Below are 27,055 nucleotides of genomic sequence, written 5' to 3' on the forward strand. Positions count from 1 at the left end.
AAGCTGTAACCATGTAACTTTAGTACTAGCACTTCTTTTAGATATTTTGTCAGTAAAACTTAATATTTTTTGTTTGGATATTTTATCTTATTCAAGTTTAAAGTAGATAATCAATTCCATTTAGCAATCCAGTACAACAGACACAAAACACCAACAATTGTTTAAATTCAAAGTAGGGAATACAAAAAGTTTTCAGTCATCCATTTCATTTAAATCATCCTCACAGTTGGGTTTTTGCAGCATACATCTGACACCAGTTAAAGCCTAGATATACACAGTGTCATTACACCTGTAGCATCCAATGAAGTGGTACATAAATAAACACTGAATGAGGCTATTAGATCACGTGAATATTTCAAATCCAGACAAAGCATGTACACATATTGATGAACCGTCTCAAATTTCACCATATCCTTAACAATAGTCGATAAGTGATTCACACTGGTTTTTGTGCTGAGCAAACAATTTCACCTTTAATAATCAAGTTTTGGAAGCCATTAACAAAAAAAGTCTCCATTAGGTATTTTTTGTGATCTCTCGAAAGTATTTGATTGTGTAAACCACCAAATTCTTTTGAAAAAGGTGGAATATTATCAGTTTAATAAGTCACAGCTGCAAAATTCTAATGCGAATTCTTTACAGACGAATGGAAAAACTGGTAGAAGCTGACCTCGGCGAAGATCAGTTTGGATTCCGCAGAAATGTTGGAACACGTGAGGCAATACTGACCCTATGACTTATCTTAGAAAATAGATTAAGGAAAGGCAAACCTACATTTCTAGCATTTGTGGACTTAGAGAAAGCTTTTGACAATATTCACTGGAATACTCTCTTTCAAATTCTAAAGGTGGCAGGGGTAAAATACAGGGAGCGAAAGGCTACTTACAATTTGTACTGAAATAAGATGGCAGTTATAAGAGTCGAGGGGCATGAAAGGGAAGCAGTGGTTGGGAAGGGAGTGAGACAGGGTTGTAGCCTCTCTCCAATGTTATTCAGTCTGTACATTGAGCAAGCAGTAAAGGAAACAAAAGAAAAATTCAGAGTAGGTATTAAAATCCACGGAGAAGAAATAAAAACATTGAGGTTCGCCGATGACATTGTAATTCTGTCAGAGACACCAAAGGACGTGGAAGAGCAGTTGAACGGAATGGACAGTGTCTTGAAAGGAGGATATAAAATGAACATCAACAAAAGCAAAACGAGGATAATGGAATGTAGTCAAATTAAGTCTGTTGATGCTGAGGGAATCAGATTAGGAAATGAGACACTTAAAGTAGTAAAGAAGTTTTGCTATTTGGGGAGCAAAATAACAGATGGTGGTCAAAGTAGAGAGGATATAAAATGTAGACTGGCAATGGCAAGGAAAGCATTTCTGAAGAAGAGAAATTTGTTAACATCGAGTATAGATTTAAGTGTCAGGAAGTCGTTTCTGAAAGTATTTGTATGGAGTGTAGCCATGTATGGAAGTGAAACATGGATGATAAATAGTTTGGACAAGAAGAGAATACAAGCTTTCAAAATGTGGTGCTACAGAAGAATGCTGAAGATTAGATGGGTAGATCACATAACTAATGAGGAGGTATTGAATAGAATTGGGGAGAAGAGGAGTTTGTGGCACAACTTGACAAGAAGAAGGGACCAGTTGGTAGCACGTGTTCTGAGGCATCAAGGGATCACCAATTTAGCATTGGAGGACAGCGTGGAGGGTAAAAATCGTAGAGGGAGACCAAGAGATGAATACACTAAACAGATTCAGAAGGATGTAGGTTGCATGAAGAAGCTTGCACAGAATAGAGTAGCATGGAGAGCTGCATCAAACCAGTCTCAGGACTGATGACAACAACAACAACAACAACAACAACAACATTATTGTCTAGGTGGTACTGTTGGTTAGTGGGTTCAGTCATACATAAAGGACCAAAAGCAGACCATAGCCGAATGGCTCTTCCGGAGAACCTTCCTCATGGGAGTGGTGTACTTTAAGTTGCACAGTGCCCCAAGGCCCGATTTTAGGTCCACTGCTATTTTTTATTTTCGTTAATGGCCTTCCTCTTTGTTCCGATCCAAAGAGCAATTTTAAACTTTTTTGCAGATGATACCTCAATTCTCATTGCTGAATTGTCTGACAACAGTCTTGAACAAATGACAAACAAAGTTTTCTCTAAAATTTTAAATTAGTTTTCTGCTAAACGGTCTCTCACTCAACGCAGACAGAATCCATTATATGAGGTTCCATATGCCACAAAGAAATTAACATAAAGTGTAGAGATCAACCAATACAAAAGTTGAGGATACAAAATTACTGGGTGCATACATAGACATCAAATGTAATTGGTCTATTCACAGCCTTCATCTCTATAAAAGACTTAGTGATATAATGTACTCTATGAATTATTGCTTCTGCTACTGAAGTGGATATTGTTAAGGCTTCCTACTTTGCCTACCTTCATTCAATAATGTCTTATGCTATTATATTCTGGGGGAACCAATGTCCCACAAAAAAATTCTCACCGCTAAAAAAAAAAAAAAAAAAAAAAAAAAAAAAAAAAAAAAAAAATAATAATAATAATAATAATAATTATTTCAGAATAATGAGTGGTGTCCATCATAGGCACTGTTGCAGAAACTTCATTTCGAAAGATGGGGATCCTTACCACCACCTCACAGTATATTTTTCTCTTGCTGACCTTTGTCTGTAAAAACATTTCTCCCTATAAAGACAACAGTGAATATCATGATTACAATACAAGAACTAAAAATAGTCTACACATTGAATTGAAAAGTGCAAAAAGGAGCTTATTACCCAGCATTAAGCTGTTTAATGAACTCCCACCACATATCAAATGTCTGCATAAACAATTACAAAGATTCGAACAATTACCAAAATTCAAACAAATCCTGAAAGAATGACTAATAGAGAAATCTTTTTATATGGTCAATGAATTTATGACAGAAAATGAATACCACCACTAAATTTACAGTTTTTTTTTTACAAATACTTTTAATCTCACTATCATAAATATATAATAATTTGGTTTGCTGTATTCATGTATGTATTTGCTGTTTTACTTAGTTACTTTTGCTTCCTCTGTATATTATGGATCCTTCCTAAGTGTAACTCAATATTCTATTAATTGAATATTTTACCCGATAACTTATCTAAATTGCATATTTTATTGTATTTATGTAAATTATCTTCTATCTGATCGTGCCTTAGTGTACCACAGTACTCTGTTAACTAGATGTATGTTCCTTATTTGACACCTTATTTACATTGTATATTTTATAATATTTATGTAGTTACATCCGAAATATGTACAATTTGACATATTCCATATCCTTGTGATTTACTTCGAACCTGGATTGTTGGAACACAAAATAAATAAATAAAACTGTCAGTGCCACAAAATTTAAAAATGATACAATGATTTCTGGGCAAAATTAACTGTTATCATGAACCACGGACCTTGCCGTTGGTGGGGAGGCTTGGGTGCCTCAACGATATGGATGGCCGTACCATAGGTGCAACCACAACGGAGGGGTATTTATTAAGAGGCCAGACAAACGTGTGGTTCCTGAACAGGGGCAGCAGCCTTTTCAGTAGTTGCAGGGGCAACAGTCTGGATGATTGACTGACCTGGCCTTGTAATACAACCAAAACGGCCTTGCTGTGCTGGTACTGCGAATGGCCGAAAGCAAGGGGAAACTACAGCCGTAATTTTTCCCGAGGGCATACAGCTTTACTGTATGGTTAAATGATGATGGCGTCCTCTTGGGTAAAATATTCCGGAGGTAAAATAGTCCCCCATTTGGATCTCCGGGTGGGAACTACTCAAGAGGACATCGTTATCAGGAGAAAGAAAACTGGCGTTCTACAGATCGGAGCATGGAATGTCAGAACCCTTAATCGGGCAGGTAGGTTAGAAAACTTAAAAAGGGAAATGGATAGGCTAAAGTTAGTTATAGTAGGAATTAGTGAAGTTCGGTGGCAGGAGGAACAAGACCTTTGGTCAGGTGAATACAGGGTTATAAATACAAAATCAAATAGGGATAATGCAGGAGTAGGTTTAATAATGAATAAAAAAAATAGAAGTGCGGGTAAGCTACTACAAATATCATAGTGAACGCATTATTGTGGCCAAGATAGACACAAAGCCCATGCCTACTACAGTAGTACAAGTTTATATGCCAACTAGTTCTGCAGATGATGAAGAAATTGATGAAATGTATGATGAGATAAAAGAAATTATTCAGGTAGTGAAGGGAGATGAAAATTTAATAGTCATGGGTGACTGAAATTCGTGAGTAGGTAAAGGGAGAGAAGGAAACATAGTAGGTGAATATGGATTGGGAGTAAGAAATGAAAGAGGAAGCCGTCTGGTAGAATTTTGCAGAGAGCATAACTTAATCATAGCTAACACTTGGTTCCAGAATCATAAGAGAAGGTTGTATACATCAAAGAATCCTGGAGATACTAGAAGGTATCAGATAGATTATATAATGGTAAGACAGAGATGTAGGAACCAGGTTTTAAATCGTAAGACATTTCCAGGAGCAGATGTGAACTCTGACCACAGTCTATTGGTTATGAACTGTAGATTAAAACTGAAGAAACTGCAAAAAGGTGGGAATTTAAGGAGATGAGACCTGGATAAACTGACTAAACCAGAGGTAGTACAGAGTTTAAGGGAGAGCATAAGGGAACAATTGACAGGAATTGGGGAAAGAAGTACAGTAGAAGAAGAATAAGTAGCTCTGAAGGATGAAGTAGTGAAGGCAGCAGAGGATCAAGTAGGTAAAAAGAAGGGGGCTAGTAGAAATCTTTGGGTAACGGAAGAAATATTGAATTTAATTGATGAAAGCAGAAAATATAAAAATGCAGTAAATGAAGCAGGCAGAAAGGAATACAAATGTCTCAAAAATGAGATCGACAGGAAGTGCAAAATGGCTAAGCAGGGATGGCTAGAGGACAAATGTAGGGATGTAGAGGCTTATCTCACTAGGAGTAAGATAGATACTGCCTACAGGAAAATTAAAGAGACCTCTGGAGGAAAGAGAACCGCTTGTATGAATATTAAGAGCTCATATGGAAACCCAGTTCTAAACAAAGAAGGGGAAGCAAAAAGGTGGAAGGAGTATATAGAGAGTCTATACAAGGGTGATGTACTTGATGACAATATTATGGAAATGGAAGAGGATGTAGATGAAGATGAAATGGGAGATATGATACTGTGTGAAGAGTTTGACAGAGCACTGAAAAACCTGTGTCGAAACAAGGCCCCGGGAGTAGACAACATTCCATTAGAACTACTGACGACCTTGGGAGAACCAGTCCTGACAAAACACTACCATCTGGTGAGCAAGATGTATGAGACAGACAAAATACCCTCAGACTTCAAGAAGAATATAATAATTCAAATCCCAAAGAAAGCAGGTGTCGACAGATGTGAAAATTACCGAACTATCAGTTTAATAAGTCACAGCTGCAAAATACTAACATGAATTCTTTACAGATGAATGGAAAAACTGGTAGAAGCCAACCTCAGGGAAGATCAGTTTTGCTTCTGTTGAAATGTTGGAACATGTGAGGCGATACTGACCATACAACTTATCTTAGAAGAAACATTAAGTAAAGTCAAACCTATGTTTCTAGCATTTGTAGACTTAGAGAAAGCTGTTGACAATGTTGATTGGAATACTCTCTTTCAAATTCTAAAGGTGGCAGGGGTAAAATACAGGGAGCGAAAGGCTACTTACAATTTGTACAGAAACAAGATGGCAGTTATAAGAGTCGAGGGGCATGAAAGGGAAGCAGTGGTTGGGAAGGGAGTGAGACAGGGTTGTAGCCTCTCTCCAATGTTATTCAGTCTGTACATTGAGCAAGCAGTCAAGGAACCAAAAGAAAAATTCAGAGTAGGTATTAAAATCCATGGAGAAGAAATAAAAACTTTGAGATTTGCTGATGACATTGTAATTCTGTCAGAGTCAGCACAGGACTTGGAAGAGAAGTTGAACAGAATGGACAGTGTCTTTAAAGGAGGATATAAGGTGATCAAAAAAAGCAAAATTAGGATAATGGAATGTAGTCGAATTAAGTCGGGTGGTGCTGAGGGAGTTATAATAGGAAATGAGACACTTAAAGTAGTAAAGCAGTTTTGCTATTTGGGGAGTAAAATAACTGATGATGGTCAAAGTAGAGAGGATATAAAATGTAGACTGGCAGTGGCAAGGAAAGCGTTTCTGAAGAAGAGAAATTTGTTAACATAGAGTATAGATTTAAGTGTCAGGAAGTCGTTTCTGTAAGTATTTGTATGGAGTGTAGCCATGTGTGGAAGTGAAACATGGACGATAAATAGTTTGGACAAGAATAGAATAGAAGCTTTCGAAATGTGGTGCTACAGAAGAATGCTGAGGATTAGATGGGTAGATCACATAACTAATGAGGAGGTATTGAACAGAATTGGGGAGAAGAGGAGTTTGTGGCACAACTTGACAAGAAGAAGGGACCGGTTGGTAGGACATGTTCTGAGTCATCAAGGGATCACAAATTTAGCATTGGAGGGTGAAAATCATAGAGGGAGAACAAGGGATAAATACACTAAGCAGATTCAGAAGGATGTAGGTTGCAGTAAGTACTGGGAGATGAAGAAGCTTGCACCAGATAGGGTAGCATGGAGAGCTGCATCAAACCAGTCTCAGGACTGAAGACAACAACAACAACAACAACAACAACAACAACATACATGCCAGGTGGCCAAGATTACTTCTCCACTATACTAGCTTCACAAACCAGGTATTAATTGCTTGTCTAGTCATGCCAGTTAGTCCTCTTGAATATAAAAAGTATGAACAATCTGTTCCACGTTCATCAACATTCCCAATGAGCAAGGTTGTTACTCTGGTGACTGACTGACTTACTGCAGTACAGAATAGGGCTCTTCAGTTACACAAACAAGCCAGTGGCATGGAACATCCCATATAGTTGGCATTAAGCCTCTGCCAATAGCTCAATCTTGTTTTTGATGTTGAGAAAGAGGTGCTAACAATTATTTATGGGGTATAAAAATTTCATACATATTTGTAAGCAATAAAATTTCATTTGGTCACAGTTCACAAAGCACTAATAACTCTTTTTGCCCCGTGCTCTTCATTATGAGAAAAGATGGCATAACAACTGCAGTGGTGAGCACTATACTTCAGCAGTTACATTTACAAAAACTGATACTGGCCCACAGTGCAACTTATGAATGCTGACACTTTACTGCCCTTAACCAAGAGACTAACTTCCATAGGCAAAACAAAAATATATTTTTCACCTCATGAAGCAGTCTCAGCAACAAAGGAGGACTAGTTAAATAGCAAGTTGGTGTCAGTTCAGTAGTAATCACTGGAGCACCTTCCAAAAGTGGACAAATTTGTCCTGCAGCATCTGAATGTCACAGATCATATCCTATTATTCAGTAATGCAGAAGAAGAATGCCAGTTCTTGAGTAACTTTCTGCATATTTTTCCAACATCACCCACTCAAGTCAGTACTCTGTTCTCTGCAACACCATTGCAATGAGCCAAACTTGTGGAGTTCTGCTGTTACTTTTGTGCTTATAAATATGCAGAACTCTGCTGCTTTTGATTTTGCAGTGCTCCAAAATTGCTCTTGTTGAATACAAAAGAAAAGAGCAGTGTGCTGAGCATATAACACTTCGTGCTTCTCCTCTTTCCATGGTCACAGTCTTTCTTTGCTCAGTGAACTGAGGTTGACTGGATTTTTTGCTTGAAAGTAAAATTCAGTCTGGACACTCAGCAATGGGCATTATTGGAGGAGCTGTCCTTCCGTTCAGCAAATTACTGAAGAAGACACCTACTCCTAGAACTGGGTTGTCAGCCATCTGTACAGTATTATGAGAGAGGAATGGGAAGTAAAGCCCAATATTTTTTTTCTCCCCTCATATTAAAGCTGGAATGTTGTAATTTTATGATGATGCACAGCTCTAGCGAGAGAAGCCTGAACTATGAAGCAAATGTGATACACATATTACTGTCATGAACTTGTGAAGAGCAGTGAGATGTTATGCCAATGGGCATAATTCAAGTGAAATTCACATAGAAGTGAGTGGCCTGTATGGGTATGACTGTATGGACCACAACAGTGTCTCCAGGTGATGTGCATTCTTCCATGAGGGTAGGGTGTACCTTAGTGATTCACCACACTCTTTGCAGCTGGTAACAGCTGGAACCCCACAGAATATCAGAGCCATTAAGCCAGCAATTTTGAACAACCAGTGTGTGCAAGTGCAAACCTTACCACAGCAATTCAACATTTCCTGTGGTGTGAGGTATGATACTCTTCATGACACATTGAAATTTTGTTAAGTTGGTGCCTGCTGGGTGACTAAGAACTTGAAAGATAACCACAAGGGCAAATGATGATAAGCTTGGATCATTTACGATGTTATGCCAAAGAAGGGCATAATTTTGTGATGGGAATCATCACTGGTGATGTGTCGTGGGCATACCACTACACACCCAAAACCAAGCAGGCCTCTACAGGGTTGAAAACATGCAGGTTCCCCAGTACAAAAAACTTCAGCATGACTCAGTCTACTAGGAAAGTGCTTGTGACAGTGTTCTGGAATATGCATGGTGTGCTATTGCTGGACTTTGCTGAAAACAAGACCACTGTGAATTATGCAGCCTATATTAAAACTCTGGTTAAGTTGCTGCCCTTCATGACAAATGTTACAATATTAATGCTAACAGTGTCACACTTTTTCATGACTTTACTTGTCCCCATGTTGCTGCCCCTATTTGTAAGAAATAGTATCGAAGGAAATTGAGGGAGATCCAAAATGTGAAATAATTTGGGTGAAGTTCATGGTTAAAGCAGGCTCAGACATGGTAATTGGATGTCTCTATAGGCCCCCTGGCTCAGCAGCTGTTGTGGCTGAGCACCTGCAGGATAAATTGGAAAATATTTTGAGTAGATTTCCCCACCATGTTATAGTTCTGGGTGTAGATTTTAATTTGCCGGATATAGACTGGGAGACTCAAACGTTCATAACGGGTGGCAGGGACAAAGAATCCAGTGAAATTTTTTAAAGTGCTTTATCTGAAGATTACCTTGAGCAGTTAAACAGAGAACCGACTCATGGCGATAACATATTAGACCTTCTGGTGACAAACAGACCCGAACTATTTGAAACAATTAACGCAGAACAGGGAATCAGTGATCATAAAGCGGTTACTGCATCGATGATTTCAGCCATAAATAGAAATATTAAAAAGGGTAGGAAGATTTTTCTGTTTAGCAAAAGTGACAAAAAGCAGATTACAGAGTACCTGACGGCTCAACACAAAAGTTTTGTCTCTAGTACAGATAGTGTTGAGGATCAGTGGACAAAGTTCAAAACCATAGTACAATATGCATTAGATGAGTATGTGCCAAGAAAGATCATAAGAGATGGAAAAGAGCCACCATGGTACAACAACCAAGTTAGAAAACTGCTGCGGAAGCAAAGGGAACTTCACAGCACACATAAACATAGCCAAAGCCTTGCAGACAAACAAAAATTACGCGAAGCAAAATGTAGTGTGAGGAGGGCTATGCGAGAGGTGTTCAATGAATTCGAAAGTAAAGTTCTGTGTACTGACTTGGCAGAAAATCCTAAGAAATTTTGGTCTTATGTCAAAGCGGTAGGTAGATCAAAACAAAATGTCCAGACACTCTGTGACCAAAATGGTACTGAAACAGAGTATGAAAGACTAAAGGCCAAAATACTAAATGTCTTTTTCCAAAGCTGTTTCACAGAGGAAGACCGCATTGTAGTTCCTTTTCTAGATTGTTGCACAGATGACAAAATGGTAGATATCGAAATAGACAACAGAGGGATAGAGAAACAATTAAAATCTCTCAAAAGAGGAAAGGCCGCTGGACCTGATGGGATACCAGTTCGATTTTACAAAGAGTACGTGAAGGAACTTGCCCCCCTTCTTGCAGCGGTGTGCCGTAGGACTCTAGAAGAGCATAGCATTCCAAAGGATTGGAAAAGGGCACAGGTCATCCCCGTTTTCAAGAAGGGACCTCGAACAGATGTGCAGAACTATAGACCTATATCTCTAACGTCAATCAGTTGTAGAATTTTGGAACACATATTATGTTCGAGTATAATGACTTTTCTGGAGTCTAGAAATCTACTCTGTAGGAATCAGCATGGGTTTCGAAAAAGACAGTCGTGTGAAACCCAGCTCGCACTATTCATCCACGAAACTCAGAGGGCTATAGACACGGGTTCACAGGTAGATGCCGTGTTTCTTGACATCCGCAAGGCGTTCGATACAGTTCCCCACAGTCATTTAATGAACAAAGTAAGAGCATATGGACTCCCAGACCAATTGTGTGATTGGATTGAAGAGTTCCTACATAACAGAATGCAGCATGTCATTCTCAATGGAGAGAAGTCTTCTGAAGTAAGAGTGATTTCAGGTGTGCCGCGAATTGACGCATGGTGCAGGGAATGGCAATTGAATCTCAATGAGGACAAGTGTAATGTGCTGCAAATACATGGAAAGATAGATCCCTTATCATTTAGCTACAATCTAGCAAGTCAGCAACTGGAAGCAGTTAATTCCATAAATTATCTGGGAGTACGCATTAGGAGTGATTTAAAATGGAATGATTATATAAAGTTGATCGTTGGTAAAGCAGATGCCAGACTGAGATTCATTGGAAGAATCCTAAGGAAATGCAATCCGAAAACAAAGGAATTAGGTTACAGTACGCTTGTTCACCCACTGCTTGAATACTGCTCAGCAGTGTTGCATCCGTACCAGATAGGGTTGATAGAAGAGATAGAGAAAATCCAACGGAGAGCAGCGCACTTCGTTACAGGATCATTTAGTAATCGCGAAAGCGTTATGGAGATGATAGATAAACTCCAGTGGAAGACTCTGCAGGAGAGAAGCTCAGTAACTCGGTACGAGCTTTCGTTGAAGTTTCGAGAACATACCTTCACTGAAGAGTCAAGCAATATATTGCTCCCTCCTACATATATCTCACGAAGAGACCATGAAGATAAAATCAGAGAGATTAGAGCCCACACAGAAGCATACCGACAATCCTTCTTTCCACGAACAATACGAGATTGGAATAGAGGGAAGAACCGATAGAGGTACTCAGGGTACCCTCCGCCACACACCGTCAGGTGGCTTGCGGAGTATGGATGTAGATGTAGATGTAGAAAACTGCCATATTTGGGTGGGAGGTGCTCCAGCACCCACCACAGAGTCTGGCCCTTGCAATGTCAAAGTTTCATCTGTTTGGTTCCATGAATAAATTCCTGGCCAACACTTTGTGGCAGATGCAGAAGTGTAATCAGCAGTCCGCAGTTGGCTCTACTCCAACCAAATGGACTTCTCCAACCAGGGCATATGAAACTGGTACCATGATGGGAGAAATGTGTTGAGACCATTGGTGACTATGTAGAAAAGTAGGTAAAAGATGTAAGTTTATCTGTGATTTTTTTTGTTTTGTTACCTATTTACTTTTTGGTAATAAAATCATTGTGCATTACTTTCTGATCTTCCCTCTTATATGAGAGTCTACATGTCAGAAAGATCTTCATTTGAGCAGAACACTGTCACGAAAATCATGATTAGGAGACTGAGACTTTTGAATGGTGTCAACAGGTCACTGATAGGTTTGATTTTAGTAGGAAAAATTGACATTCAGCTTCATAGCTGTAGAAGACCTCAAATAAAGTAGCAAATATGTGTTTAGATTTTCCATGAATATGCTTATGCAACAAAAGCGAAGAGAAAAATGAAAGAGAAATGAAGAAGAATGTAAGTGATTACAAGTGAACTAATTTGCACCATTACAATCAAAGAATGTAAAAGGGTGATCACAGGTTGGTATGTTTGAGTTCTCTCCATTAGATTTTGAAGACTCCACAGGTTATTGACCAAATGTTAGATTTTTTTACAATATGGCAATGTACCTGACCACCATCATTTCTTGACGACACTGCACTGCAAAAATCATTCACATAATTTGGAACACTTGAAATTGGTTGTGTTTGTGTAAGGAGGACTCCTAGGTCTGAAGTCCTGTGAAAAATAAGTCAATCATATGAATGAGTCGTATCCACTCTTTCTGACATGTCTGAAAGAACGGACACCACACGGAATCTGCAGCTGTGATACATTACATGTAAATTGAATGCAGAGAGGGAGAAGGGAAAGGAAAGGAAAGGGAAGGGACTATTGATGTCAGCTGCATTGTGATTTTAGGCAGAATCAGCAATGATGAGAGGGAGGACATGGACAGGGACTGGGGATAGGTGGCACTTGGTGGGAGAGTGGGTTGGCTGAGAGGTGTGCTGAGACAGCCTGCACAGTTGTGACAGACATGTGTCTGGGTGTTGCAGTGGTTAACGTAATTACCTAGTAAGCAGGAGATCCTTGGTTTGACTCAGTCTAGCACACATTTTCACTCATTTCCACTAATTCTGTGTAAAGCCCCAATGCAGCTGACATCAATAGTCCCTTCTTACCCGTCCATTTCTAATCCTTTCTCCCCCTCTCCACCTTCAATTCACATATAAGGATAATTCACCTAGTGGTTTGAGAAGTTGATCCAATGAATACAATTTGAAAACACATACTCTGTGAAGGTGTTAAGGTAAGTTTCTCAGATACTGTGTAATCTCCTCAAAACTTTCAAAGTGTCCCTCATATGTTTATAACGACCTTGGAAAATAAGTTTGCTCTTGTTGTTACAAAGAAAGTAAATTCTGAAAGTTTGTTTCCAGTTATTTCTCTTGAATCTGTAGATACAAAGTAAAATTTGTGGGTACATGTGATAAGTTTCCTGCCCTTTACCTGTAATTTGTACAGTGCACAGACAAGCTGTCAGTGGAGTCCAAAAATGCTGAAATGAGCTACTCGTTAGTCAGTCAGCCAGATTCTTTGTCTGGCAAATAGTGTTTATTTAGTCCATTTTTCTGTCTGACTTTTTCAGTTTTTAATTGTATTACTCCGAGGCAAATTTATTTATGACCCATATTACAAACAACAGCACCCAGAATGTGTCATCATAGAAAGGAGAGCATAGTTTCTTATCCTTTCATTCTTAAGACAAATTAAACATTAGAACAAATCATTCATGATGTATTTACAAATAAAACAGAACAAGTTCTTTCTATGCCTACTTGATATAATATTTGGTGTAGCATACCTTCAACTTCCTTAAAATTTTGGATGGACAAGTTTACTAATAAACCTGCTATGCAATCTCTCACAAGAATCTGAAACAAAGATTGTTTTTGTACCACACATAAGTAAGACATTATAGTTGAAATAGAAACTTACTGCACAACTGCTCAGTTTTCAAAATCAGTTTTTAACTATGCATCTTCATACAACTATTTATGTCTACATTTCTATACTATTCTGTAAGGACTACAAAACATGTCAAAGTACAGTTATGACTATGATTTGTGTCATCATCAGGGAAGAGAAAAAGTATAGTACAGTTTCTATAAGTTATTTAATTGGATAGATAAAATATCTACTCACCAAGTGGCAGCAGAAAACACACATAAAAGACAGTTGTAACTGGCAAGCTTCCGGAGGCAGTGGCTCCTTCTTCAGGCAGAAGGATGAGAAGGAAACACTGATTGTTGGAGACTGCATCAGTGGAGGTTTGAAAATCTGAGAGATTAAAGGTGGAAGACAGGGTAATATGCTTAAACATCATGCATGATGTTTAAGCAGCAATCTCTGTCTGCATAGTACCCCGTATTCCACTTTTAAGCTCTCAGGTTATCAAATCTCATCCAATGCAGTCCCCAACAATCAGTCTTTCCTTCTCATATCATACAGTAAGTCTCCCCTGACCTGTGATTCTGGGTGACTTTCCCAAAATCTATCCTTTTTCTAGACCTCTCCAGTCCGTTTCTTTCACCCTCCTTCCTTCCTCTTCGACCCTTCCGCCTGAAGAAAGAGTCACTGCCTCCAAAAGCTTGCCAATGACAACTGTCTTTTATGTGTGTGTTCTGCCACTACTTGGTGAGTAAATTTTTTATCTACCCAATTAAACAATTTTGTCAATAATTGATTACCCTCTATTAGTTGTATTTTTGTCCTTCCACTTATAAATAACTTATATCAAGGGCACAGCTGAGCATAAATTTGTTGTAATCCACTCATTCAAAAAATAAAAAGGAAACATGGTGGACTTTGAAACAAAGCACACCATCCTGTTTCTTCAAACAATGCGATAAGTAACATTAAAATACAATGTATGTAAAGCTTTTTTCATCTAATGTTTGCCACCTAATAGCTCAGGAATGAAAACTGAATCCTAAACAAGATGTAAAGTCTGATTTTAGAACTTCATGATTCTTTCTCAGGTCATATACTTCAGGGATCTGTAGTGCACTCACTGATATTTAGTTGAGTTCATATGAATGAGAAGTATACAAAAATGTGAGAATTTATAGATTTAACATATTCAATAAGACCTGTTTATGATACTAAGTGTTGTGTCACTTGTCACACTATGATAAGACTACTCTTATTCAGGTTGTAATCTGGAAATCTCATTAAAAATAGTTTACTTACTAATATGGTAAACTTTAGTATGAGCCTATGAGTTTTGTGGATGACCAACTCCTTCCACCCCAAAGGTGAATTTCTAGACAGAAACACATACATTGACAAGCTTAAAAATTATGACCACAGTCCCCCATGAGGCTGAATGTTGCCTGGTAGTGCTGCAAACATACAATAAGGAAAGTATGTCATCACAGTAGAGATAAATGAGGATTCATTCAAGTGGTCATGTGGGCGACAAATGGGGGGATTCACCTAACACAAGAGACTCTGGCAAGGAGCAGATTGTTATGGCCCAAATTCGCGTGCTGTTGTGAGCATGTTGGCAATTGGCTGAAGGACAGTGAAACCACGAGTAGATGTTGGATGTCCACCTTCACAACCTAGGCCATCTAGATCCTCACCCCCACTGCCAGCTTTTATGAAATTCACAGGTGGGAGTTATCGTTACAGGGCATTCTCCACTCCCAAAATTATTCAGGCCTCAACTTACAGTAACCTACTGACCCGGCCTCAACTTACAGTAACCTACTGACCTTATGTGTTCCACCCAACAGCTTTTGCCCTCTCATCGTATCACTTCCTCCATTACATTCCCTCACCCTCTTTGTGTGCTGCCCCCTGCCAATGTACCTGCCTGTCCTTTCCACTTTTCCACTCCTCTCCTTTCCTGCTCCCCATTTTCCCCTCACACTCCATTTCTGATGTTTCACTTGGAAGTCTCTAGCCCTGCACACCCTGCCAGCCAGTGCTCTTCTCTCCTCTCCCCCAGCCACACCCTGGTAAACTCACCTTTCCCTGTCCCACTCCAGATTGTTATTCATATGAAAATTGCATTCTGGTCAGAGCTGATGGTGGTAGTGGCCATATGTGCTTGAGGTGAGCTTGCTGGTGTCAATGTGCAATGAGAAGAGGTGCAAGCAGAGGTGAGTTTGTGCCTCTGTCAACAAAGTCAAACATTCTACAATAACAGTATCAACAAACTGGTCTCTTATTGAGAGAATTGAGTGTCGTCGTAACTGCCGTCTGCTTCACGTCTGCTGTGCAGCGAGCTACCTTAATTTAAGTATTAACTGTATTTTTCTTACTTGTCACTTCTTCTTCCGTGTGTATTTGCTTTTAGGAAGCTTTAATTGTCGGGTGCTATAATAGTGTGCTCCTGGCAGACAGTCATCACAACTTTGCATTTGCACTAAATCCAACAGATGGTATTTCAGTGTACAGCAACAATTAAATTGTCAGTTTGATGTCAGTACTTTTCCTGGAATTTCACCACTTTTGTAGTTTTCTCTAAATTCCACAGATGACATTTCAGTATAAATGATCGGTTTTTGTAGATTTTGTATGTAAACGTTTTGCTGTCAGAGTGTATTGTATGACGGTGTACTCAAACATAATCCTTCCAAATTTTAATGTGAAAACTCTTAAAGCTTTTTAAATAAAACAAACATTATTAGCATTCTACATCCCCCCCATGAACCATGGACCTTGCCGTTGGTGGGGAGGCTTGCGTGCCTCAGCGATACAGGTAGCCGTACCGTAGGTACAACCACAATGGAGGGGTATCTGTTGAGAGGCCAGACAAACGTGTGGTTCCTGAAGAGGGGCAGCAGCCTTTTCAGTAGTTGCAGGGGCAACAATCTGGTTGATTGACTGATCTGGCCTTGTAACAATAACCAAAACGGCCTTGCTGTGCTGGTACTGCGAACGGCTGAAAGCAAGGGGAAACTACGGCCGTAATTTTTTCCGAGGGCATGCAGCTTTACTGTATGATTAAATGATGATGGCGTCTTCTTGGGTAAAATATTCCGGAGGTAAAATAGTCCCCCATTCGGATCTCCGGGCGGGGACTACTCAAGAGGATGTCGTTATCAGGAGAAGATGAATACACTAAGCAGATTCAGAAGGATGTAGGTTGCAGTAGGTACTGGGAGATGAAGAAGCTTGCACAGGATAGAGTAGCATGGAGAGCTGCATCAAACCAGTCTCAGGACTGAAGACAACAACAACAACACATCTTTATTCTTCATGTCTACTTTTTACACTCTTCTGCTGCTAGAGAGCTCAGAATTGCAGCATGCGACATGGCAGTGTAGCTTTGACTACTTCATTTTGATAGCGATGAAGAGGTGCAAGCAGAGGTGAGTTTGTGCCTCTGTCAACAAAGTCAAACATTCTACAATAACAGTATCAACAAACTGGTCTCTTATTGAGAGAATTGAGTGTCGTCGTAACTGCCGTCTGCTTCACGTCTGCTGTGCAGCGAACTACCTTAATTTAAGTATTAACTGTATTTTTCTTACTTGTCACTTCTTCTTCCATGTGTATTTGCTTTTAGGAAGCTTTAATTGTCGGGTGCTATTAATAGTGTTCCATAGATTTCGTGTTTGTTTTGAATACAGTCAGAGAGAGCCCCTTTAGTCAGCCATAGTGCCAGTAGTGTCAGTGTCGTCGTAACTGCCGTCTGCTTCACGTCTGCTGTGCAGCGAGCTACCTTAATTTAAGTATTAATTGTATTTTTCTTACTTGTCACTTCTTCTTCCGTGTGTATTTGCTTTTAGGAAGCTTTAATTGTCAGGTGCTATTAATAGTGTTCCATAGATTTCGTGTTTGTTTTGAATACAGTCAGAGAGAGTCCCTTTAGTCAACCATAGTGCCAGTAGTGCTAGTATTTGTTTTCAATACAGTCCAGAGACAGGTAGTGCTATTTTCATTGTTTTCTACAAGAAGTAGCTAGCAACCACAGTTTAGTGAATAAACAGCTGCCTTTAGTGAATTAGCAGTCTAGTTAAAGGTTGATTAACTCTCTTCAGTAAATTGATTCCTTAGGATGGACAGGATGTGTGACTGCTGTGTACGGATGCAGGAGGAGCTGGCCACTGTTCGCGAACAGCTGAGCGTATTGATGGCCGCGATCAGCCGTCTTCAGGCTGCTGCCTCGGAGTGTAGTGGCAGTGGGAAGTCTGGTGTGTCGCAAGGTACACTCCAGGTGTTACATGCTTCAGCCACTGTTCCTGCTGTCGAGGCATCTTTGCAGGTACCGGGCACGGTTGGGCCACCCTCTCCCCAAGGGGAGTGGTGGGTTCAGCGGCGTTCGCAGCGCACGAGGTGGAGGGTCAATGTGGAGGCTGGCCGTGTGGCATCGCCCGCTCTGCCTGTGAGTGGACATGTGGCTGCTCCTTCAGCAAGGTCCGAGCAGGCACACGGGGGGAGGGGTTTATTAGTTATTGGGAGCTCCAATGTTAGGCGGGTGATGGAGCCCCTTAGGGAAATAGCGGGAAGGTCGGGGAAGAAGGCCAGTGTTCACTCTGTCTGCTTGCCAGGGGGTCTCATCCGAGATGTGGAGGAGGCCCTACCGGCGGCGATAGAGAGCACTGGGTGCACCCGACTGCAAATTGTTGCTCATGTCGGCACCAATGACTCCTGCCGTCTGGGTTCAGAGGTCATCCTCAGTTCGTACAGGCGGTTGGCGGAATTGGTGAAGGCGGAAAGCCTCGCTCGTGGGGTGGAATCAGAGCTAACTATTTGTAGTATCGTTCCCAGAACCGATAGTGGTCCTCTGGTTTGGAGCCGAGTGGAAGGCTTAAACCAGAGGCTCAGACGATTCTGCGGAGATCTGGGGTGCAAATTTCTCGACCTCCGCTATCAGGTGGAGAAATGTAGGGTCCCCCTGAATAGGTCAGGCGTGCACTACACGCCGGAAGCGGCTGCAAGGGTAGCGGAGTACGTGTGGAGTGCACATGGGGGTTTTTTAGGTTAGAGAATCCCCTCCCTAGGCCCGACAAGACGCCTCCTGAGACGCGGCAAGGTAGGAGTAGGCAAAATGCAATAGGGAATAACAATATTAATGTGCTAATAGTAAACTGCAGGAGCGTCTATAGAAAGGCCCCAGAACTGCTCTCATTAATAAACACACAATGCCCATATAGTACTAGGGACAGAAAGTTGGCTGAAACCAGACGTAAACAGTAATGAAATCCTAAACTCAGATTGGAATGTATACCACAGAGACAGGCTGAACAGTGAAGGGGGAGGCGTGTTTATAGCGATAAGAAGTGCAATAGTATCGAAGGAAATTGACGGAGATCCGAAATGTGAAATGATTTGGGTGAAGGTCACGGTTAAAGCAGGCTCAGACATGGTAATTGGATGTTTTTTTTAATTTGCCTGATATAGACTGGGAGACTCAAACGTTCATAGCAGGTGGCAGGGACAAAGAATCCAGTGAAATTTTTTTAAGTGCTTTATCTGATAACTACCTTGAGCAGTTAAACAGAGAACCGACTCGTGGCGATAACATATTAGACCTTCTGGTGACAAACAGACCCGAACTATTTGAAAAAGTTAACGCAGAACAGGGAATCAGCGATCATACAGCGGTTACGGCATCGATGATTTCAGCCGTAAATAGGAATATTAAAAAGGGTAGGAAGATTTTTCTGTTTAGAAAAAGTGACAAAAAGCAGATTTCAGAGTACCTGTTGGCTCAACACAAAAGTTTTGTCTCTAGTACAGATAGTGTTGAGGATCAGTGGACAAAGTTCAAAACTGTCCTACAATATGCGTTAGATGAGTATGTGCCAAACAAGATCGTAAGAGATGGAAAAGAGCCACCGTGGTACAACAACCGAGTTAGAAAACTGCTGCGGAAGCAAAGGGAACTTCACAGCAAACATAAACATAGCCAAAGCCTTGCAGACAAACAAAAATTACGCGAAGCGAAATGTAATGTGAGGAGGGCTATGTGAGAGGCATTCAATGAATTCGAAAGTAAAGTTCTATGTACTGACTTGGCAGAAAATCCTAAGAAATTTTGGTCTTATGTCAAAGCAGTAAGTGGATCAAAACAAAATGTCCAGACACTCTGTGACCAAAATGGTACTGAAACAGAGGATGACAGACTAAAGGCCGAAATACTAAATGTCTTTTTCCAAAGTTGTTTCACAGAGGAATATTGCACTGTAGTTCCTTCTCTAGATTGTCGCACAGATGACAAAATGGTAGATATCGAAATAGACGACAGAGGGATAGAGAAACAATTTAAATCGCTCAAAAGAGGAAAGGCCGCTGGACCTGATGGGATACCAGTTCAATTTTACACAGAGTACGCGAAGGAACTTGCCCCCCTCCTTGCAGCGGTGTACCGCAGGTCTCTAGAAGAGCGTAGCGTTCCAAAGGATTGGAAAAGGGCACAGGTCATCCCCGTTTTCAAGAAGGGACCTCGAACAGATGTGCAGAACTATAGACCTATATCTCTAACGTCGATCAGTTGTAGAATTTTGGAACACGTATTGTGTTCGAGTATAATGACTTTTCTGGAGACTAGAAATCTACTCTGTAGGAATCAGCATGGGTTTCGAAAAAGACGGTCATGTGAAACCCAGCTCGTGCTATTCGTCCACGAGACTCAGAGGGCCATAGACACGGGTTCACAGGTAGATGCCGTGTTTCTTGACTTCCACAAGGCGTTCGATACAGTTCCCCATAGTCGTTTAATGAACAAAGTAAGAGCATATGGACTATCAGACCAATTGTGTGATTGGATTGAGGAGTTCCTAGATAACAGGACGCAGCATGTCATTCTCAATGGAGAGAAGTCTTCCGAAGTAAGAGTGATTTCAGGTGTGCCGCAGGGGTGTGTCATAGGACCGTTGCTATTCACAATATACATAAATGACCTGGTGGATGACATCGGAAGTTCACTGAGGCTTTTTGCAGATGATGCTGTGGTGTATCGAGAGGATGTAACAATGGAAAATTGTACTGAAATGCAGGAGGATCTGCAGCGAATTGACGCATGGTGCAGGGAATGGCAATTGAATCTCAATGTAGACAAGTATAATGTGCTTCAAATACACAGAAAGATAGATCCTTTATCATTTAGCTACAAAATAGCAGGTCAGCAACTGGAAGCAGTTAATTCCATAAATTATCTGGGATAGATCATATAATGTTGATCGTCGGTAAAGCAGATGGCAGACTGAGATTCATTGGAAGAATCCTAAGGAAATGCAATCCGAAAACAAAGGAAGTAGGTTACAGTATGCTTGTTTGCCCACTGCTTGAATACTGCTCAGCAGTGTGGGATCCATACCAGATAGGGTTGATAGAAGATATAGAGAAGATCCAACGGAGAGCAGCACGCTTCGTTACAGGATCATTTAGTAATCGCGAAAGCGTTACAGAGATGATAGATAAACTCCAGTGGAAGACTCTGCAGGAGAGATGCTCAGTAGCTCGGTACGGGCTTTTGTCAAAGTTTCGAGAACATACCTTCACTGAAGAGTCAAGCAGTATATTGTTCCCTCCTACATATATCTCGCGAAGAGACCATGAGGATAAAATCAGAGAGATTAGAGCCCACACAGAGGCATATCAACAATCCTTCTTTCCACAAACAATACGAGACTGGAATAGAAGGGAGAACCGATAGAGGTACTCAAGGTACCCTCCGCCACACACCGTCAGGTGGCTTGCGGAGTATGGATGTAGATGTAGATGTAGATGTAGAAATGTGTTAGATGCCAGGTAACTATGTTGAGAAATAAATTTGTAGACACGAAGAATAAAGTTGCTAGAACGTTAAAAATGTTTGGTTAATTTAAATAGCTTTAAGAGTTTTTACATAAAAAATCCAAAGAATTACTTTTCAGCACACCATAATACACTGTGTGATCAAAAGTATCCGGACACGTGGCTGAAAATCTGAAAATGACTTACAAGTTCATGCCCCCCCTCCATCGGTAATGCTGGATTTGAATATGGTGTTGGCCCACCCTTAGCCTTGATGACAGCTTCCACTCTCACAGGCATATGTTCAATCATGCTGGAAGGTTTCTTGGGGAATGGCAGCCCATTCTTCATGGAGTGCTGCACTGATGTCAGTTGGTGAGGCCTGCCATGAAATCCGCATTCCAAAACATCCCAAAGATGTTCTATAGGATTCACGTCAGGACTCTTTGCAGGCCAGTCCATTAATCACAGGTATGTTATTGTCACCACAGGCCATGCATTATGAACAGGTGCTCGATCATGATGAAAGATGCAGTTGTCATCCCCAAATTGCTCTTCAACAGTGGGAAGCAAGGAGGTGCTCAAAACATCAATGTAGGCCTGTGCTGTGATAGTGCCATACAAAACGACAAGGGGTGCAAGCCCCCTCCATGAAAAACATGACCACTCTATAACACCACTGCCTCCAAATTTTACTGTTGGCACTACATATGCTGGTAGGTGACGTTCACTGGGCATTCGCCATACCCACACCCTCCCATCGGATTGCCACATTGTGTATCGTGATTCATCACTGTACATGTTTTTCCACTTTCAATCGCCCAATGTTTACACTCCTTCCACCAAGCGAGGCATCGTTTGGCATTTACCGGTGTGATGTGTGGCTTGTGATGAACCACTCGGCCACGAAATCCAAGTTTTCTCACCTCCTGCCTCAGTGTCACAGTACTTGCAGTGGATCCTGATGCAGTCTGGAATTCTTGTGCGATGGACTTCTTTTGACTTGTTGCATATCTATGACGACCATTTATGAAACGCATGACAACAAAAAGGATGCAGTTTTCAATATGTCTCTATGTAAAAGAATATGTGCACTTACACTATGTGATCAAAAGTATTCAGACACCTGGCTGAAAATGAAAGTTCGTGGAACCCTCCATCTGTAATGCTGGAATTCAATGTGGTGTTGGCCCACCCTTAGCATTGATGTCAGCTTCCACTCTCGCAGGAATAAGTTGAATCAAATGCTGGAAGATTTCTTGGGGAATGGCAGCCCATTCTTCATGGAGTGCTGCACTGAGGAGAGGTATTGATGTCAGTCGGTGAGGCGTGGCATGAAGGTGGCATTCCAAAACATCCCAAAGGTGTTCTATAGGATTCAGGTCAGGACTCTGTGCAGGCCAGTCTGTTACAGAGATGTTATTGTCGTGTAACCATTCTGCCACAGGCAGTGCACTATGAACAGGTGCTCGATCATGTTGAAAGATGCTGTCGCCATCCTCAAATTTCTCTTCAACAGTGGGAAGCAAAAAGGTGCTGAAAACAAGGGGTGCAAGCCCCCTCAATGAAAAACATGACCACACCATAATACCGCCTCATCTGAATGAGATGACATTCACCGGGCAGATGACATTCACCGGGCATTTGCCATACCCACACCCTTCCATCAGATCGCCACATTGTGTACCGTGATTCATCACTCTACACAACGTTTTTCCACTTTCAATCATCCAATGTTTACACTCTGTACACCAAGCGAGGTGTGGTTTGGCATTTACCCGTGTGATGTGTGGCTTATGAACAGCCGCTCAACCATGAATTCCAAGTTTTCTCACCTCCCACCTAACTGTCATAGTACTTGCAGTGGATCCAGATGCAGCCTGGAATTCCTGTGTGATGGTCTGGATAGATATATGCCTATTACACATTACAACCCTCTTCAACTATCGGTGGTCTCTGTTGGTCAACAGACAAGGTCGGCCTGTACGCTTTTGTGCTGTACGTGTCCCTTCACGTTTCCACTTCACTATCACATTGGAAACAGTGAGCTCAGGGACGTTTCAGAGTGTGGAAATCTTGCATACAGATGTATGACACAAGTGACACCCAATTACCTGACCACATTCAAAGTCCATGAGTTCTGCAGAGTGCCCCATTTTTCTCTCTCACAATGTCTAATGACTACTGAGGTGCTGATATGGAGTACCTGGCAGTTAGTGGCAACACAATACACCTATTATGAAAAACATATGTTTTTGGGGGTGTCCTGATACTTTTGATCACATAGTGTAAATATTGTAAATAAATATTCCTAGCACTCCTAGTGCCTACCCAAGGTGCGGAACAATTAAAAAAAGTGAGAAATGGTAAGCACATTGGAAGTATTCAGCACCCAGCACATAAAGAGAGACGTAACAATGCAGCACATGTGGCATGGGCACCAAATCTCACAGTTAGTAGTCAAGAGTTAGTTTTAGTTACCTTTTCCATAGTCATAACTTAAACATGCTTTGGGTAAAACAGCCCAGAAAGTTATTGTGCTTTCAACACTTCTTCTATATATAGCAGCCAAATCATCAAGGAGCAGTGAGCAGCCAGCATATGCTGATACCACATTCTAGATTGACATGTTTCTTCTGTCTCACATTTAAATATTAGATAACAGGCACCACTATATATTAGATAACAGGCAACACTATATAAAGGCCAATTTAAGCTAGTACAGTAGATTGTCTGTAACATTTCCAGAAAAAGCACATTTAGAGCCCAGCTCCACTAAGATGGAGCTGAGATAAATGTAACAACTTGTGACATAGTAGGTGGATTCTTCCAATCCGTTAAGTTTTTCTACTCTCAAAAATAACCAATTTTTTAAATGATTTTTATCTTATTTTCAGTATTTTTATCTACTGGTATGAAACACTTAATTCTCTTTAATATATGGTTCAGATTATTATTCTGGTTCTTCTGTCTACACCGATGTAATTACTTTTCATTAGGGCTCTCATAATTAGAAAATACTATAGTCTGCAACATGCAAAACCCGGAGCTAATTGGTATATTTCAGGAAAGTGACCGATACCAATAGAAAGCCTAGCAATCCCACTTACTTTGAATTATCAGAAACTAATTAACTGAATTGCATTTAAATTCGTAAGTATCCCCATTTTCCATCAGAGTTTTCATCATAATCATTGTTAGATCTTGAACTTTGACAACACATTTTTGTTACTTTATTTTTTATGTACAAAATGACATACAGCATTAATTAATTAAATAAATAATTATTTCATGTATTTTATCCTAATTTGCTATATGGTGCTCATACATGTAAACAGTTTATTCTTACACCTGTCTGTAAGCAGTTGGATGTCACCCAAAATTAGTGGTTTGAAAGCCCACAATAAGACCTATGTTGGGTGCACCCTCTGTTAGCTCATTCACAATCTTGCACATTTCTACAGGCAAAAATATGTGCACTGACAACTGTGAGACTCATTAACATTAATGTTTAAAGACTTTTGAATGATTGCAGTTATTAAGAAACATATTAAATTAACTGTGTTGCGGTTAGCAAGTGTGTGGAATGTTGTCGTAGAAACTAGTGATTGTTGGACATGCTGATATCCATTATCAACTGAAGTGAATGAACTATTGAAGTGCGATCCTTTATATTAGAGTCGACACAGTTTAATAAGTAATAGTGTGTAAAAGATATCTAGTGCCAATAACTATATTCACACTTCCAGGTAAAATACATCGAACACAACAACCAAGGAACATTACATTACACACATAAAACTCAGAGCATACAATAGCACCATAGAGCTCTATTACATTACAGATGATGCACTTTGCCGCTGTCTCACATGAAATATATTATTCACACAATTCCAACACTTTCTGATAAGTTACTAAAGCACAGTGCCAAATGCAAACTGTGATGTTTTTGTGTAAGTGTGAACTGTATCTTGTGCCCAACAGAATAGTTAACTTTGCCACTGTAATTGTAGGTACTGATCTGTTCCAGTGTGCTAATATGAGATGTGTTCAAAGGAAAAGGTACAAAGCAACACTGTGAGTATAATTGATATATTTATTCAAAAGTAATCACTGGAGGACTAAGCACAACTATCACACTGTTTGATGAGTTGCAGGATTCCCTGTTCCCAGAATTTCTGTGGCTGTGACAGGAGTCAGACCACTGTGTCCTCCAATTTGTCATCTGAACCGAAGCACTTTCCTTTGAGATATGCTTTTGCAAGGCAACATGTCCAGGCTGTAGGGCGGATGCTCTAACTGATCCCACTTAAACTTGGCCATTACAATTTGTGTGACCTTGAAAACATGTGGACACATATTATTGTTGAGCAGAATGACCCCCTCCATGGAGCATCCCAGCTGCTTGTTCTTGAAGGAGTTGCAGAGGCTGTGAAGTGTCTCAAAGTACATGTCACTGTTAACAGTTTTTCTGTGCTTGAGGAATTCAATAAGTATCAGACCTCAGACATCAAAAACGACGGTAAGCATCACCTTGCCTGTTGTAGGCACAGCTCTGAACTTTTTAGGAAGAGGTGATGATGCATGCTTCCATTTGCGTCCTGTTCTGCTTTCTCTCTCTGGCTTGAAATGATGGCACCAGCTCTCATCACCAGGGACAATCTACTCCCGGAAAACGGGGTCTTCATGATACCAGAACAGGGGTTGTATTGCTCACTCTGTATGCAGGTCCTTTTCTTATTTTCTGAGCTGCTTCACAACCCACAGCCCTCACACCTTCTGGGAACCCAATCTGTTGTGCACAATTGTCCACACTTTTCCAAACACATGCCCCCACAATCAATGCCAACATTCACATTGTGACACACTGATAACCTCTCACCAGATAACTCATCTTGATGATGAATTCAGCCATGATTACGGTGTTTGTCTGACCTGATTTCAGGTCATAACTCAAACACACCTGGCCTTCTCAGAAATGGGCACTTCACTTTGTCACTGACTTGTCGGACACACAGTCCCCCATTATATGGCTACCATCCAGTGATGAATATATGCTGGTATAACCTCTTCTTCAACAAATTGTGCAATGTGAACCTCATGATGTCCTTACACATTGCCCCATCACACGAATGGAACACACAGTTGCCTGCTTCTCTCCTGGATCACGTGCCTATGCATGCACACAACCTTGCCAGACACTACATTTCTGTCCCTAGATGTCTCACTATATTATCCCAAAGTGGCAGATGCAAATTTCAAACAGTTTGATTGTTACAATGTTCCATACCTTTTTATTTGAACACTTGTTATATATTTTGGTAGTTGACATATTGGTCACCGTTATTAATAATTGACCTTAGTGAAGAATAAATGTATGTTCAGTGAAAACTAAATTATGATGTCATGTACATCTTTGAGCAATGACATCCCCACTTATTTAGTCTTTCAGCTTTGTGGTGATTGAGAGAGGTACTCCCGAGGAGAGACTGTGAGAATCAGGTCAGTATCACGACATGCAGTGTCAATAAACTAGAGTTATGCCTACAACAACCTTTGTGATTTCAGTACTCATGCTCTCCAGATTCACTGGGAATTTACCTTTGGAAATTGTCATTATTTGTCACTAATGATGTGTTCACAGCACAGCAATGAAATTCTTAAGAACTACCAAGTGATAGAAAAGAACAGAATCAGATATGACGATATTAGGAAAGAACTTCAGACAGCAAGTGAACAAAAGAAGTTGGAAGAAGGTAGAAGAAGAATGAATGAACCTGGCAAAGAATGTATCCATAAGTGTCAAGTTTGGCAAGAAAAACAGTCAGTAAAATTAAAACAGTTGAAGCCAAGGAGGAAAGAAATTTTGGTAGATAAAGGATAAAATGGAGAGCAGTCAGTACATTATGTGATATGGAGAGGGTGTGCAGTT

General features: G+C 40.5%; 1 protein-coding gene across 4 annotated transcripts in view; it reads right to left on the reverse strand.

Annotated features, from left to right (window-relative positions):
- LOC126088534 (uncharacterized) overlaps positions 1–27,055 on the reverse strand; it is a 200,549-nt gene that overhangs the window by 109,706 nt on the left and 63,788 nt on the right. For all 4 annotated transcript variants that reach the window (XM_049906708.1, XM_049906710.1, XM_049906711.1 and 1 more), the window contains exon 6: positions 13,232–13,301. In XM_049906708.1, the coding sequence (XP_049762665.1) occupies positions 13,232–13,301 (70 nt within the window). The remainder of the gene's footprint in view (positions 1–13,231; positions 13,302–27,055) is intronic.

This window comes from Schistocerca cancellata, chromosome 6 (genome assembly GCF_023864275.1).
Source record: "Schistocerca cancellata isolate TAMUIC-IGC-003103 chromosome 6, iqSchCanc2.1, whole genome shotgun sequence".
In the NCBI taxonomy this organism is placed as follows: domain Eukaryota; kingdom Metazoa; phylum Arthropoda; class Insecta; order Orthoptera; family Acrididae; genus Schistocerca; species Schistocerca cancellata.